Below are 17,693 nucleotides of genomic sequence, written 5' to 3' on the forward strand. Positions count from 1 at the left end.
TAAATAAACCCAACTTTGCCCTTATTGCACTATATTACCTACTTTTTTGCTCCTATATAGGGAAACAAGTTTGGGACTAAAATCTAAACTTGGAGGTCCGCCATTACTTCGGGATGTACCCAATAATCGAATCCTTTATTCTATAGCTACGCTTTCCATTATTGGTTACAAACCTTTTGGAAATCCTATCAGGTAACGCAAAACCCTATCAGGAATCAAATCCATCATTTGACCCGCCGTCCTCCCACGGCCATCCCGTTGCGCATCCCCGTCACCTTCCGTCGCGGTGAAGAAGATGATGATTCATGAATGGCTCAAGTCTGTAAGTTACTCCATCTAAACCCACTTCCTTTTCAATTTCCGATTTATTTGGCCTTCGATCAGTCTATGCAAAATGATCAAAGTTCATTATTGTTGGTGTAGTGGATCATAGTGCCGGTATATGTGGGAAAACATTCCGTGGCTCATACTCTTGATCAAATACTACAGCGATCGAATCCAACAAGCATTCATGGTAAATTCAAAAACCACCCAAACACATTTCACGGTCAAGTTACTCATACTTTATGATAAGTCGACATATGATTGATTCATTTAGAATTGAATCAAACTAGCATTCATGAGTCATGATAAATTTGAAGATGAATCAAACCGTCAAGCATGATATATCGAGACAAGGCATATTTCATGTTAAATTTGAAGGAGCCTGCATGATAAATTAACATGATTGATTCCTTTCAAATTGAATCAAACCAGTGGTCATAGTAAATTGATTCAACATTCATGGTAAATTTCAAATTAATTCATGATAAAATTACCCATCATTCTTTTGAAATTTAATCAAACCGGTGTTCATGGTAAATTGCTCCAGTATTCAGGGTAAGCTCAAAGATGAATCAAATCAGCATTCATGATATATTGAGTCACAACATATTTTGCGGTACATGATTGAATCCTTTCAAATTAACTCAAGTGGTCATGGTAAATTGGTTCAGCATTCATTGTAAATTTGAAATTGATGGAGAAGGATGAAGTGGAAAAGAAATTGAGTAGGCCAAAGTCACAAAAATTTTGAAGTGGGAAGAAGTGGAAGTATTTTTTTTTTTTTAACCTCAGACTTTTTTTATTAATCCTTGAAATTGTTACAAAGATTAATAGGACAAAGAATGATGGCATCAAATCCTAAGCAAAGCTAAGAACCATCTTCTACCACCCAAGACCCAAACCCTAAGTCAGCAAGAAACCAACCCGGGAGAACACCCGAGACGAAGAGGAAGATAAAGTGGCGATGGGTGATTCTTGTGAATTCAAAACTGAAGCCGTTATATCCTTATATATTTGTTTGAATTTAGGATATTATCCATAAACAATGGAAAAAGAATGGTCGGATTTGGTTATTTTGAATTTTTGAATTCCTCCCTTTTCGTAATCCCTATTTACAGTTAATGAATATTAATACAATCTAACTAAATTAGGAAATACTATATACATATATTTATTTCCGCAAAAAAAAATATATTTGCACAGGTATGGATATCATAATAATAAAAGAGTAAGAAAGATAAATCACATGTCAAAGGGATGTAAACATAACCCCAAAAATGGGGGCAGGATGAAATCTTAAGAGGTATGGCTGATTAGGATGATTAATTAATTAATCATTTAATCCTCCTAATAACAACAATAAAACTTCACAAAAGGCTGCACCAAAAACTACCTCATAATTCCCAAGCTATTTGGTTACTAGAATATATCCAATCCATTCCAAACTAAACAAGGATGAAACAAATGGAACAAAACGAATTCACAAATATTCTTAGAAACTACAATTAAAACAAGAGCAAATTACGCAAATGGTCCCTGAAGTTCAGGATTTGCGTCAATTTGGTTCCTGATTGGCTCGATTTACACTTTGTAGTCTCATTTTGTTCCAACTAAGTACAATTGCCAACTTTTGTTAGCCTCTTGTAACGGGAGAAAGGATTGGGACCCATTTCTGGGGTAAAAATCGTAAAACACACTCCCTCCTCTTGTCCTAATTTGTTTCCCGCTCAATTTTTGCTAAGAAAACCGCCTTTACACAACTTAGAGATTTATTTGGTCCTCCATTTGAAGCCGACTGTGTTAAAGGAAGAAGAACATCTATCAGCTTGAAAAACTTCAAGTTATGGAAGAACCAGACATGGGGAACTTTAGAATCGATACATGCCATATTATAATGACTTTTCGAATGATTTGTGTCTTCTCGAAGATATTAGTACTACTCAAATACTTTGTTTCGCTTTATTTAAGGGCACAAAATCACATGTTCTGTATCTTTTTTATTCATCAATGTCCATGTTTTGTATGTTGTATATGCATATTATATGCATAGAATATGTATATATCGGATCTATTTTGCATAATGGTCAAAAGATTGATAGTCCCCATATTGTGGTCCCTGTTCCCATGTATTGTGATGTGGTTCCCACAGCCCACCTACCTTATTTAAGTTTACCCTTGTCTTTATGGTGTTTTCAGATCCAAATGGGGACCTTTTTGACATACTTGGGAGAAATGACAAGAATGTTGGGATACACAGGATATTTAGAGTACTTTTATCAAGTGCCTGGTAGGGATCTGAATTGTGGCTTAATTGCATTGATAAAAGAAAAAAACTTTCCGGAAATGGTGAGTAGGGAGTGGGTTTTACAATTTCAACCCCATAAATGGGGCCCAATCCTCTCTACCATTACAAAAGGCTAACGGAAGTTAGCAACTGTAGTTAGTTGGAACAAAATGGAAACTACTGAGTGTAGATCCAGCAATCAGGGACCAAATTGACACAAATCCTAAACTACAGGGACCATTTGCATAATTTTCCCTTAAAACAATACAGGAAAACATTAGTGACAAAGAAATTGGACAGCATCTAAACAACCCAATGAAAATCAAAGAAAGAACATTAGCATATTAATGAATGAATTAACGCACCTTCAGTCCCACTGAGAAATCTGAACTATCTTGGCTGTCGTTGTTGATGCAAACCACTGGAAGAAGTGTCGACAAAACAACTGTCAGGTCCTGCAACATATAGAACAAAGTAGCCATATGAGCCATAAAATGGATATAAATCCTAAGCTTTTTCCTTGTTTTTTGGGGGGAGCAAAGCAGCTGACTAAGGACAAGAAATACAAGTTTCAAGAAGGGCACACACTTCTAATTACCGACAGAACAATAAGAAAGATACTAGTTGCTACATAACAGCAAATTAAGGGAGTAAGGCTTAACAAATCTGATCTTGGAAGCCTTAATTCTAACTTCAAACTTAATCAGATCAAGCACAGTAGTAGATTTCTGAATGACTCTGTTAGTCTGTTATTTGTTATTGTCAAATGAATAACACCATTGTTACCCATGCTAACTTCCTAACAGCATTATCGAAGTCTTTGCCACTGAACTTTCATGAAGCCCAAGAAATCTCAAGGTGCCGTGACCCACGAGCAGAAGAGAAGTACCATAGAGCTGAGATACATGAGACTTAATAATAGCTCATGAATATGGACTATCAAAAAAGAGATAAGATAAGAACCCATAAGCTTTAGCACAAAGCAAGTAAATCAAGAAACTACCCATTTTTTTAAGCTTTTCCGAGGTCCTAATCTTACCTGCGACAGCCATCCACAGAATGAAACTGCATCCACGAAATCCCTTTGGAGAACCATTCCAGTTAATGCCATGGGACAATAGGGTGATGGATCCAAGGTTCTGAAAACAGTACCGGACATGGTATCGGTTTTGTTATTGGTACAGTACGTACCGGTACTGGTATAATACCGGGTACCGTTTTGGATTTCACGCTATTAATAACTATGTATTAAAAAAACAATAGATATCTTGTTATAAAATTGTCTATAATCCAACTATATTAATGTTACATAGCTATATATATACAGAATCAGCTTTAAAAAAATTTAAAATAGTAGAAGTAGGATAAAATGGTGTGCACCTGTTACATACTAACTTTTCTTCAAAAGGTTTATACACTTTCCAACACAACTATTCAATTCCATGGTGATGCTTGTCTTCCCCAAACAAGCCTTTTCAGTTCAAGGAGGAGAAAAAGGCAGGGAACAACAGATCTTAGAGAGGGAGAAGAAAGAAGAAGACTTCACGCACGATTCAATCAAAAAGAAACCAGATCTGAAACGAACAAGTTTCAGAAACAAAACTTTCGCTTTCTCTCAGTTCACAAGCTGCAAGAAAAGCCAAGAGAAATGCTCCAATCTTCTTTTCTCTGATTTCCCTCTTTTTTTCTGAGTTTTTCACTGTCGGTACCGCTGGAAACCACCGAGAAGGCTGGAACTCACCAGTACCGGCCGGTACCAACGGTATTTGCCAGAAAGTTCAACGAAACGGAATTGCACCTATGGTGTACCGGTTTCTCTCCAAAATGAGACGTACCAGTCTGTACAGAACGGTATTCACACCCTTGGATGGATCCTTATTGCTTTCCAAGTATGAGAAGCACTAGATTTGAGAGTAAGTGATATAGTCCAAACCACTTAGTCCATCCTTCAAGGATTAGTGAGAAATGTAGGAGGATGTAAAGAAAGGAAAATGAAGGTTCAACGATTTACGATATATGATGATAAAAACTTCAGCACTGAGGGGAATACCTGAAGCTTGATCCATTCTCATACCAAAATGATCCAATAAAGGATGAATAGGATGCCAATGCTCAAACCATAAAAAGGTTGAGCCAACCATCACTAATAAGAGCCTTAACAAAATGTTGTGCAAAAAGCCTAACCTTAAAGAATTGTCTCCAAGTCCAAGAACAATCAGAAGACATCCATAAAGTTCAACAACAATGATGTTTCATAACAAACCTATAGCTCATTTTTAGTCCAACAAATAACTTCCCAAGCAACCTTGTCGGGATGATGATAAGATTCAGTCCGTGTCCAAAGCAAGTTCTTCAAAAGTTGCTCTGTGTTGATTAACAGAGTTGGGGAGAATGAGATGCAAACTCCAGAAAACTTTAGTACTAAACAAAATATCTCTGATTCAGTCCTCAAGCATCAGGTAGAGATTTTTACTGCCCATCCTCAATTTCGGAGGAAATTTTCTCCATATGAGGGAGCAATCACTAGCTGATAGCTTCGCAGAGATGAGACAAACACCAAATACCTTACTAGAAGGGTAGCCAGTTAAATCCCGAAAGTCTCGCATAATGCTTCCTTATGATCATTAACGACGGGATGATATAGACACTACTTTTTCTTCTAGTTGGTAGCTGACTCTGAATATTTCTGGAAAACAATATGAGTGTATAATTTGAAAAGATAGAGAATGTAGATTGCAAACGATGAATACTTCTTCAATTTCATAGGCTCTATCTGGAGCAACTTTGGGGTAATAGTTGTAACCACAGGAGATCCTTCAACAGAATAGCCCAAATATTAGCTCCGACAGAACTAAAACAGGGGTTATGAAATCTGCCTCGGAATTCTCCCTTTTACAACTGACCAAATTCAGTCATACAAGCAAAACAAAAAAATATCAGAACTTATGTGGTTAAGCAGCGAGTTACACAAACAAATACAACTAAAAACCAGTTTGGATTGTTGTTATCCAAAACTGTTTTAAAAAGCCCAATCAAATGAAACACGCACTTCTCCAGGATTTGGAAACAGGGGATAGGTATAAGTTCCAAACAACACTAACAGTAAATTTCGAAACACGAAAATCAATTTGAGAAACAACCACAAAAGAATAAACAGTAAATAATAAACTCAGTAGATAGAACACAGAACAAATGAGCTCACCTCGAAGTCCAGCAAAGGAGGACCACTTTCTGACAGTAAAGAGGCATTTAGAAGATTATGGAGACTACATGTTGCCACAAACGCAATACCAAGATCTCTTTTATACCTGGTCAACAGAAAAGGTAAGGGAAATTTGAAATAAGTGCAAGCTCCGTAATATTACTATTTTTATAAACTACACCACCAAGTATTGGCACATCAAATTTCAAATATTTAGACTAATGATCTTGTTCTCAGTCTAGCTTACAATTCCAAAATAGTAGGGATTAATCTCGGTAAAGCCGACTTCAGTTGTGTTCGTGTTATTAGACCAACCATCTGACCCAATGCCTCAACGGTTGATATGCGTACCTATTCCAAACAAAGAGTTAGTTAAAACATGGAACCAGTAATTCAACATATTAAAGTAAGATACTACGTGTAACTCTGCCCCAAAATGTTTGATTGGTCCGGAAAAGAACTTAAAATAGTACAATTTTTTTGAGAAAATTCAAAATCTTTTCAACAATTTAGCAGATATTAATGAATTCTTGTAATTTATGAAGAAAAAAAATTTAATTTTTCTTGAAATTTAAGTCATTGTTTTGCGGACCGGACGATGGGACGGAGGGAGTAAATAGTAAGCATTAGACTGCTAAAAGTTTTCAAGGAGTACAAATATCATGGACCCAAAGTTGACATTAGACGAACTCAAGGAAGTCTGAAGCATATTACTTTGTTTTCTGATAATCATTTTCAAGTCTGTTACTTCCTGGCCTTCATGAAAGAGAGAAGTTTATCCTTTCCCCGTATTGAAAACTTTTCCCCTTTACAAAACCTTTTAAATTTCATCAAAGCTTAAACTCTGTAATACTGAAAATACAATCCTGGTAACTGAAACACAGGACTCAGAAGTAAAACCTATGAAGTTTGCATAACTATAAATAAAATAGAGAATTCCACGGAATTTCATATGTTGCACATAGATATTCAGGGCAAGAGGCGCACCAAGCCACAAAGGTTTGCTTGGGTCCAGGCACAAGGCAGGGGTCTTATTGGAGGGAGGTGCACCTATGTGAGAAAATAGCAAAAATAGCACACGCCTATACCTAAAATAATAAACACTAAGAGAATGAATTTTGAAAGTTTACCATTTAAAAAAGCCCAAAAAACATCAAACGTCCATTGGGAAAACTTATATATATGTAATACATATTTATCAAACAGCAAACAGCAAACAGCAACATCTAAAAAAAAAGTCAAACAGCAAAAAAAAATATACACAAAGGGCACAATAATCAGATAAAAAAGAGGACAAAATCAATCAACCAATCACATGTATACGTAACAGTCACATATATACACATTTAATCACTCACATATAAGGCACAAACACAGAGTAGAGTCAGCTGGCAAAACAAAATCTGGCTAGTTGAAAAACAAAAGGGGGCAGATCAATCGACGAAGGAGCAGGTGCAACAGCTAAGCAAGAGAGAGAGAGAGAGAATTGTTGGTGCTTGGTGAAGTCTGTTAGTTATTTCATCTCTACAGAAGAGAAGACAAGTCGACTAGAAGATTTGGTCAATTAGGATTAGCTTTTAGTAAAGTTTTTACCCTTTTCTGTTTCATTTACATACATGTAAAAGGGGTGCGCCTCTTACTCGCCTTTTGTGCACCTTGACGCATAGACCCTCACCTTTACGCCGTTGCCCCACCCCAGACATCTTGAGGCGCAAACCAGGTGCCTTGTTGCGCCTTTGAGCGTGGGCGCATTTTTCACAACTATGATGAGGCAATGTAACAACATGAAGCACCGAACTTTTCCATTATGAAAAGAAACAAGTTGGTTTCCCAAAGGGGAAATGAACTCTTAGTAAATGTCAAGCAATAACAAGTATATTAAATTAACAAAATAACAGTTACAGTCAAATACAATATCCCGGGGAAGACAAGAACAAGAAAATAGATGCAAAAACCTTTAAATCCCGTGACGTTGCCCAAACTCTAAACATAAGCTCAAAAGCAGAATTCAACAATGACCTGCATCAAATAACACTATCACTTACAACCAATTTGTTAGATATATGAGGTTCGGCAATAACAGGAGAGCACGTAATTGGTCTCACATGACGTCACTGTCAAGAAGTGAAAGCAAAGGAAAATCCACACCGTATTGCCAACAAGCCTGACACCAACACTTAAATGCTGCATATGACAACATAAGAACAAATTAACTACCCAGAGGAATGAGTAAAATATGTTCTAAAAGCAATACTGTTGAAACGACACTATCAACCAATTTGGCAATGAGAGAAATGCCTACATTCAGGTTAGTACAAACTTGTAAACAACTGAACTTAACTACTCGACCAACAAATTGGCTTTAAATTCAAGTATCTAAACCTTCAAACAGCAAGATATCATTTGCTACAGCTACAAGGAACTGGAAGTGGTGGTATTCAGTATTCCAGAGATGTGTGGTGAATTCCAGGAGAGGAATCTGTGGACAACTAATCTCTGGAAGCTCTGGAAACTCACCCGAAGAGGCAGCAGATGAGGAACCTGTAGTACCCACGACCTTTCAGGTCCACCTTCTTATATTTCGAAGGATGCGACTTGTATTATTGATACGAATAATAGGGGAACTGTATTATGGCTACAAATAATAATCACTCGGAATTTTTGCTAAGTCTGATTAAGAACTTAGCATTGGCTCTTAAAGTCTCTACCTGCCTCGATATTAAGAACGGGAACATATGGGTGGGTTCGGGTCAATATGGAATTAGTGGGGAAGAAGTTGTTAATAACAGATTACGATCAATATGCGAGCCCACTGCTGCTATGTTTTGCATTTGATCACAACTTCATGTTTGGCTTTTGTTTCACTTGTCCAGGTAATCCGAGACAGTAGGCCGAACTAGATGTACCAAAAACCTGTTGAAAAAGAAAAGGCATCTGAGTTTTCCTCTAGCCACAATTCATCAAAGGTTACTGAGCAGCATGTTTGTCCATTAAAAGACGCAGCTGGAAGGCTGGAGATGATGGAAATAAAAGGGATTAACGAGCCGAAGAAGTTTTGTGTCACCGCAAAAGTCAGGCATCTCCCAAATAAGCTTTTCTCTTCCGCCAATTTTGAGTACGAGGCGTTGCAGATTTGTTCTCTAATTCCAATTCAAAAAATTGGGCTTGCAAGCCATCCTTCCTAACCTGCTTGAACGAACGAGGACAATTTTCTTTCCACCTTTAAGAGTAACACAAGAAATGGGCATATTACCTACCTGTAGTTGGACAGTTGGCATCCCCCTTGGCCCTCCATACCAGAAGTACGGGGAGCACATCGAGTTCAACATGGGGAGCTCCCTATCAGCCAAGGTTGAATATATTGTTCATCAGGGTATGTGGAAATGTAAGAGACCCAGAAGCCAAATCACAACATATATAATAGCTCATAGCCTCATACTCCTGAATCCAGATACTGTTCTTCCTAGGATCAGCCTGACTCTATCATTTGGATTACATCTTAGTGGTACATTTACTACCAAGTCAATTCCCATGGTCTCCTGGTCTAGGATTGTCTGGTTAGCACATCATGTGCTTAGATGGGCTATTATTAAATAGTTGGTCATCTAAATAGGCTAGATAAATTACAGAGCTGGGAACTTACTTCAGAGGCAGAGTGTGCCTTATGTCGAACGTGTAATGAAAATAGGAATTATCTATTTTTCACATGCTCATTCTAAGCTAGAGTTTGCGCTTTCTTTCTGCAAAAAAAGGGATTTCACAGTCCTCCTCTTACTCTGTTTGACCATACAGCATTGCGGCCCTATTGGGGAAAGAGTTTGAAGCATGATGTTTTCAAATTGTCAACAGCATCTGTGATCCACAACTTATAGAATGAGAGTAACCACAGAAGAAGTGCCTTGATGCCAAGGAGATTATAAAAAAGGTCATGCCAAGGAGTTTTTTTTTTTTAAAAAGTGCCTTGATGCCAAGGGGATTATAAGCAGAAAGAGAGACAGAGCAGAGAGCTTGCATTAGCACTTGGAGGCACACCAAGAAGTCTGATAAAAGCAGACTATTATGTATCAACTGAAACTTTTCATCTAATGTGTTCTCTTCACCTTAAAGGAATGCATTCCTGTTCTTTTATGGAGGTAGAGTCATTATGGCTGTGTTTGTGTTGGTTTACAAGTTTGATTAGTTTGGCTGATGTAGGAGGTTGTTGCCGTAGCTTTGGCTTTCATGCCAATGCATTGGTTGTTTGTTTGTTTTGTTCCGGGGTATGCCCCTGTGATCATGTAATTGGTTGCTTTTATAATAAGTTAAGTTACCAAACAAAACAAAAACAAAAAACAAAAAAAACACATGAATAGCAAACTAACAAGAGAGTTTTGTGAGTGAAGATTCAGTAAACTATCTGCAATAATGAAGCCAAAAATATCACTACACCATTTGCAAAAATTGGACGGTGGGCATCTCTAACATTCCCAAGAATAGGCAGAACCCGGGAGAGTACACCTTTCAGGCGTGGAGTAAACTGCAATGCTTCAATTAAAAAAGAAAGATCATAAGACACTTGAGCAACCATATTGCAAAAGTTCAAAGCTGCAACAAAAGAAAGAAGTAGTTTTACAACTCACCATCAGCAGAAGCAAAGTCTGCAAGTACTTGAACCATAACTGGAAGGGCCGAATTTTGCCCGGATAGATGAGGAAACAATTCTTCCATCATCTGCAAGAGCATAAAACAGAAAATGGGAAGATTCAACCAGCTGTCACGGGGGAAAAGGGGAGAGATTTCTTCTCTAATTTCCTAACTACATGCCCTAAGAGCAAGTCCAATGGGGGGATGGAAAATGAGGGGATGGATAGTTATTTTAGTGTGAAAAAGTGGATAAAGGTTAGTTAGATGGATAATAGGACTCCCTCCTCTCCAATGGGGGGATGGAAAATGAGGGGATGGATAGTTATTTTAGGATGAAAATTTAATTAACTTTTTCTCCATTTTATTTTCCCCCAATTTAATTCAACTTAATTAAAAAATAATTAATTAACGTTGCCCAGATTTTTCTCTAACGGGCAGACACTCACTCTCTCTCTCTCTCTCTCTCTCTCTCTCTCTCTCTCTCTCTCTCTCTCTCTCTCTCTCACACACACACACAAACACACACACACACACACACACACACAAGCCTTTCCAGCCATTTTCCGGCGACTCAGGTATACTCTAGCCCTCCATTTTTCTGGTAAATTAGTTGCTTTGCTGAGCTGTCTAGGGATGGAAAGATGCATCTAGGGACATATACATATCATTTTCCATCTCCTTTCCCATCCCCCATTGGAGACCAGATTTCCCATTTGGGGCTAGAAAATGGCTATAACAACCCCCCATTGGACTTGCTCTAATTCACATCAAATGTTTAAGATGAATGGAATTTAGACCCCATCTCACTTGTTTCTAGATATGTATATATAGAGGCAACAAAGAAAATTTAAAAATAAAATAAAGAACGAGTTGTGTAATTTGACTACCATAAAGAAGTAGAGACGGAAATATATTGCAAAAGAATAGAAAGCTATTGAGTTCTCAAAATCATGATTCAACAGAAATTGTAAATTCCAAAACCAATGTGCCCTACCTACCTATGATAGCTCCCATAGGTCTAGCAACCAAATCAAAGAAATTACCAGTTCTGGCAAATGCGAGCCTATTGCTACAAGTACACCAGCTGCAGCTCTTTGCCAATCAGCATTAAGTTCCTGCAAGAAGGTAAAACAAACAAAAGGAACTTTTGAGAAAAGGTTCTACCTAAACATGCTCCATGCAATCATTCCTTGTAGCTTTTTTCTTCTCCACTTGCTATAATTTCATGTTAGAGGGTTGCATAACAAAGTTCTTCAACAGAGTACACAATGCTCTTTATGTTTTTTAACTGCATTTTGAGGAAGGAGGACCTATTTCTTGGTGTTGAAACCACACTAGCCAGTACTTCTAAACTTTTTGTTTTACACAGACAACATCCCTAGTGGATTGCTTTCCTAGATGATTCTTAATAGCACAAAAAAATTGAGAAGACAAAGGATAAACATTCAAAACCAGCAAGCATAGCCGATGCCCATAGAAGCAATATGCCAAAAAAGACTTACAGATGCATCAAAATGATCTGCATTGTAGAAGGTGCGAGAACAGAGAGTCAATATGGTATTATGAAGTTTTAGCAAACTTACATAAAGGCCATAAATCGATACCTCAAATAGACATCATAGAGTTCAAAGACAAACGACAAAGCTACAGAGACAGGTGGTAAAGGATGTCAACAAAGAAAACAATCAAATATGTAACTTGAAACCCATAGGCTATTGATAGAACCTCTACACCACATTGTGTACCGCAACGTCTTTCCAAAGGAGGTTGTGTGGGACGGGAAGAATTTTATTTTGTAGACTCAAGAGTAATCAGAAAGGAACTATAGTAGTACCTCTTTTGCAGCCTCTTTAGCAGAGTTTTACAAACATTCGTTCTGGTCCAAGGGCTTAGGCCACAAAGAAAAGCTTGTCAATGAAACAAGTAAGGCTGCACAGCCCATCCGAAAAGTATTATGATAGCTGTGTATTCAGAATGCCTTCCGACTGACAAGATATCGGATATGCATAATCCGTTAGATGCATTCCTATTTACTTTTCACATTAAGTATAAATTAACGTTGCACCCACACAGTGCAGATTTTGATCAATATTCCCAGAATCCCCACCCAGCCCAATTCGGTCCAACAGTGACTTATAGTCCAAAAAAAGAAGCTTTAGACAGTCTGATGGGATGTTGAACATGCCAAAAAGAGGGAGAGAGAAACAAGACCATCCTCTAATCCACTGACTTTTCTATTTTCCGTTTTTAGCATCAACTAGGAGATGCTGACCATTGCTTTAAAGCTACTGGAGTTTTAGCCAATAGTTGTGGGCTTGCTGGATACGAATAACAAAGCTTGGGATGGTGACACATTCATGAGGGCTTTCGAGAGGAAAGCATCACCAAAAAGATATCACCTAAAGTTTTGCAATTCTTATTAGTAACACAACCTTTATATTTCCTGGGACTCTGCGTGAATGATGTGGCGGTGCCTAATGAAAGTTTCAAGGGCACAGTTTTTCATGTTTTATCCACCAGTTCCCCAAATATTGTACATGTATGCTACCAAGTATTCTGATGTCACAATCAACAACAAAAAACGCAAATTCGAAAAGTTTTTACCTTGGAGGAGATCATCTCAGCAATGGCGATCTTGGCGAGCTTCGCCATGTCAGGAGGATCTGCATCTCTTTTGTCCAATGCACGAATAGCGACAGCCATTACTTGAAAGACACCAGCCATATTCCCAAAACGCTGGAAATTCCCAAATCGCACCAATTACACTCCGTATTCATACAAGATAGAAAAAGAAAGTTGAGCTCATAATCCAAACGAGCTCAAGTGACTAGAGTAGTACCCGACGTCCTCCTCTAGAAACAGTTGAGCAGCAATCAAGAACCAAAAGCGGGTTCCTGCCAGTTGCAAAATCATCAAATCAAGTCGCAATGTGAAGCTACTTAGCATCCCCAGCCCTCACCCATTACTCTACCCAAATTTGGGTCAAAACTACATTCAGGTATTCCTCCTTCAATCCTAAACCCTTATTTAACCATATACTTTGGATTTTATGTTTTCCCTCCAGTGGGCTGTCATTAAGGTTTAAAAAATGTATAGCAATGTGTAAAAAGTGTATGAAAATGCGTGAAAGGGAATTGATAAGTGTAAAATGTGCATTGGAGTCTGTGTTTGTGTTTTTTCTGTCTTCTTCTTGGCTTACCCAAAAAAAAATAAGGGCAAAACTCTATAGGGTAGGCCAGACGGGTTTTTAGGGTTTTTAACCGAATTTTGAGTTTGGCCCGACGGAAAAAGGGCAAGGATTGGAGATCGCTCTACTTTTATATATGCAAAGAACTGCATTGATGTGCGCCTATGGACTATGGTGGGATGTGGGTGTGGGTGTGTGTGTGTGTGTGTGTGTGTGTGTGAGAGAGAGAGAGAGAGAGAGAGAGAGAGAGAGCATACAGAATAGCGATGTCCTTGAGAGAAGCCAAGGAGGCTTCCCTGACCATAGGAGATTCATCAGCCAGGGACGAAACCAGAACCCGTACAGCATCTGCAACAGAGAATATGAGACTAGATCAAACGAATATACGTAAACCCATGTAAATGTATTTTCTGTTGTGAGATCGGGAGTACCTGGGGCAGGTATGGCGTTCCCGGAGCTCGACGAAGCCATCAACGACACGGGCGAGAGAGAGATGAAGAAGGGAGAAGGAGGGTAAGAAAAAGAAGAGACAGCACGTAACGTATTCAGGTGGGGGGGGCCTATGAGGCAATTTTAACCTAAGATACGAAGCTTCTGAAATTCTATTTTTCCAAAAAAATGCTCGATCTGAAAACAGAAAGTCAACAGCTACCGCACCAAAATGCGGTGGCCGGCCACCGCACGCTGTGTGGTGTCCATTTTGAATCTCGAACAGATGATCCAAGCCGTTCAATAATTTTTTAAAAAAAACCGAGTGGATATCGCGAAACATCAACTCGATCCGATATGTGTAAGTACTTGGATCAACCTTCTCATCTTTCTACACACCAGAAAATTAATCTTTCCATTTTTTCCGATTTTCCAAAGATGAGAAGGTTGATCCGAGCACCTACACATATCGGATCGAGCTGATGTTTTGCAATGCCTACTCGATTTTTTTTTTAAAATTATTAAACAGCTCGGATCATCCGTGCGAGGCCCGGAGTGGGCCCCACACGGCGTGCAGTGGCTGTAGCACTGCTCATCTGAAAACGGAACTATCTCAGTTGGTCATGACTCTTACATTTAGTGAGTGTTCAAATCTTCCTAACTGCGTGTGATTTGTAATTCATACTGTACTACTTCATGTAATGAATCTCTTTTATCGATTCAAAAAAATAAAAAATATGCTGTTAAATTTTGGAGCATTTTATTTTGTTGTTTATCTTTTTATTTTCTTGTTTTTGTTCGGGTTTTTGATTAATTTGTTGTAGTTATCTTTCTAGGCCTGTGGACTACGCAGTCAACATATAATATAATTTTTTTAAGTTGTGGTTCCCTAAAAAATAATAATAATAATCGTGTTTGGGAGCCTCTTTTTTTTTTTTTAAAGGAATTTACATCAAATATTACACAATGTGCGAAAACTTATATTGCTTTGTGTTTTCTACATCTCTTCTGGAAGTGATATGGTTCAAATGCTTATAGATTTCAATTTAACGAGAAGTGTGTAGTTTGGCATTAATCCATGTGTCAATGGAAGGTTCTATTAGAAGTAGTGCACTGGAGTGATTTGTGGCCACCGCAGAACTTTTAATGTCAGGTTTCATACTTCTTTATTTATCTTGAACACTTTGATGTGTTGAATATTACGAGATCTTGTTATCTGAAAATGTGTCTAATATTGCGCGGAGGAAGTTCTACTTTTTTGGTTTTAAAAAATGTGTCTAAATTGTGCAAGGAGGATGTTCAACTTATTAAATACTATCTGTTAACTGAAAATGTGTCTAAATAATATTGCTACAAGTACCAACCCGTACCGTAGGGAAATCGTAGGGATGGCCGCACCGAGCTGTCTCCGGCTACAGGACGGCCGATCCGAGCCGTCCAAAAATTCTATAAAAAAAAAAAAAAAAAGAGGAGGCCCACGCGAGATTTAATGGCATCCGACGCATGTAGAGTGCTCGATCCAAACACTCCATTTTCGAATATATATGCAGGATTTTCGAATAATATTTTTGGTTTAATTCTTAATATTTTTGGCAGCAAGGGGAAAAACTTTTCAATGCCTTTGTTATTCTAACTTAAGTGCTCCTTGCCTCGAATCTCATTCTTCAAGTCGCTTAAAAGATTGATGTTCTTACTTATTTCTTTTCCAGAAATGATATTGGTACCGACCTCCCGGTACCGAAATCGTACCGCCGGCCGCCGGTGGGCCGTCTCCGGCCACCGGACGGCCGATCCGAGCCGTCCAAAAATTTAAAAAAAAAAAAACGAGGGGGCCTACGCGGGAATCAACGGCATCCGAGGTGTGTAAGGTGCTTGATCCGAGCACCCTTTTTTCGTGTATATATGTATATTCCCGCGAATATACATATATACACGAAAAAAGGGTGCTCGGATCAAGAACCTTACACACCTCGGATGCCGTTGATTCTCGCGTAGGCCCCCTCGTTTTTTTTTTTTTAAATTTTTGGACGGCTCGGATCGGCCGTCCGGTGGCCGGAGACGGCCCACCGGCGGCCGGCGGTACGATTTCGGTACCGGGGAGGTCGGTACATGTAGCACTACTCTTTGTTTTCGCCCCCATCAATGTTACGGAACCCCGAGTAATATAAACCCTACTAGCATCTCTCTCTCTCTCTCTCTCTCTCTCTCTCTCTCTCTCATTCATGTAGATTGTTATCAATTAGTTTAGTGTTAATGTCTTGATCCAACCAACTAAAATTCCATTCGCATTACGCATTTAGTTCCCCGGGTTAAGTGCCTAGGAACCTCTTGACCCTCAATGTTATAATCACAGACCTGCTAGTTTCAAATTATTGTCACCACTTGTACAATTCAAGGTAATAAGCACGAGCTCGAGAAATCCATATAGGTTTCCTTTTATTGAAAAGACGAGACGTACTAATATCTATGAAAATAAGTTATCTTTTTTTCCCTAATAATCGGCATTCCTATTATCCTTTTTGCAATTCTTAACTATTGTTTTCCTAAATTTCCCCTCCTAATAACTTTTAAAGATACCGCAAGAAACTTGAGAGGGTTTCTTCCTTAGTAGCACGAAGCGGAAGCGGGGACGCAGCCACCTAGAAGCTCATAAAGTTGAGAGCTCCTAAAGAGCGTGTTGTGTATATATTATATTAAAATATGTATATAAAATATCTTTAAATACTTAACCATTAAAGAAAAAGTGATACTGAAAATTTTTTCGATCTTAAAGTGTCATTATTGGAAGTAATATATTCTCAATTTGCAGAACTTATTTACGAATATGATTATCATATTCTTATTTACACAACAATGGCATAACTCCTTTAACTGTCTTAACGGCTCGATAAGTTCTCATCTTAGGGCTTGTTTGATAACCTAAATTCAGCACTTAAAATTGAATCAATTAAGTAATACTACTAAGTGATTCAGTAGGTTTAATAACGACATTATACATTGCTTAACAAATTAGTGTGTTACTCAAAATGTAGGCTAAAAAGTTGAAAAAATTAAGTAGCTTTGAGTTACTTAATTATGGCTGAATTCTTGTGTACTTGCATTTAATCACCATACCACCACCACATCGCCACCACAACCCCCACTCCACCACCACCACCATCACCCCCACCACAACCACCATTCCTCCACCGCCACTATTCTACCACCACCACCACTACTACATCACCACCACTCCTCTATCACTCCATCACCACTACCACACCGCCGCCGCCGCCGCCACCACAATGCCACCATTGCACAACTATCACTCCACCGCCACCACTCACTGTCACCATTACACCATCACTCCACCGCCACCGCCACCATTACACCACCACCACTCACTGCCACCGTTACATCACTAGTACCATTACACCACTATCGCCAGCACTCCAACACCACCGCCGCCGCCGCCACCACTTCATCACCACCAACACACCACCACCACCACCACCACCATAATCATCATTTCACCATTATTATAAGTAAATTGTGACCATTAGTAAATTAAGAGAGAATCGGAACTAAAATTAATTTATCATTTTTTAATTCAGTAATTAATATGTTTACCAAACAACTTTTTCACCTTAAAAAATTCAGCATTC

At 38.5% G+C, this 17,693-nt stretch overlaps 1 protein-coding gene across 5 annotated transcripts in view; it reads right to left on the minus strand.

Moving 5' to 3' along the window:
* Nucleotides 1-14,197, minus strand: part of LOC131320969 (protein SHOOT GRAVITROPISM 6) — a 54,797-nt gene extending 40,600 nt beyond the window's left edge. For 3 of the 5 annotated variants that reach the window (XM_058351917.1, XM_058351916.1, XM_058351914.1), the window contains exons 1-12: nt 14,052-14,197; nt 13,878-13,968; nt 13,273-13,327; nt 13,038-13,169; nt 11,477-11,548; nt 10,430-10,520; nt 10,239-10,334; nt 7,916-7,994; nt 7,766-7,829; nt 6,058-6,161; nt 5,811-5,916; nt 2,974-3,063 (exon numbers count right to left, since the gene is read on the minus strand). In XM_058351917.1, the coding sequence (XP_058207900.1) occupies nt 2,974-3,063; nt 5,811-5,916; nt 6,058-6,161; nt 7,766-7,829; nt 7,916-7,994; nt 10,239-10,334; nt 10,430-10,520; nt 11,477-11,548; nt 13,038-13,169; nt 13,273-13,327; nt 13,878-13,968; nt 14,052-14,091 (1,020 nt within the window). In that variant the 5' untranslated portion in view covers nt 14,092-14,197. Of the gene's footprint in view, nt 1-2,973; nt 3,064-5,810; nt 5,917-6,057; nt 6,162-7,765; nt 7,830-7,915; nt 7,995-10,238; nt 10,335-10,429; nt 10,521-11,476; nt 11,549-13,037; nt 13,170-13,272; nt 13,328-13,877; nt 13,969-14,051 lie in introns of those variants that run through there. The other 2 variants (XM_058351918.1, XM_058351919.1) reach the window with 2 other exon arrangements.
* Between the last annotated feature and the right edge of the window lie 3,496 nt (nt 14,198-17,693).

This window comes from Rhododendron vialii, chromosome 3a (genome assembly GCF_030253575.1).
Source record: "Rhododendron vialii isolate Sample 1 chromosome 3a, ASM3025357v1".
Taxonomy (NCBI): domain Eukaryota; kingdom Viridiplantae; phylum Streptophyta; class Magnoliopsida; order Ericales; family Ericaceae; genus Rhododendron; species Rhododendron vialii.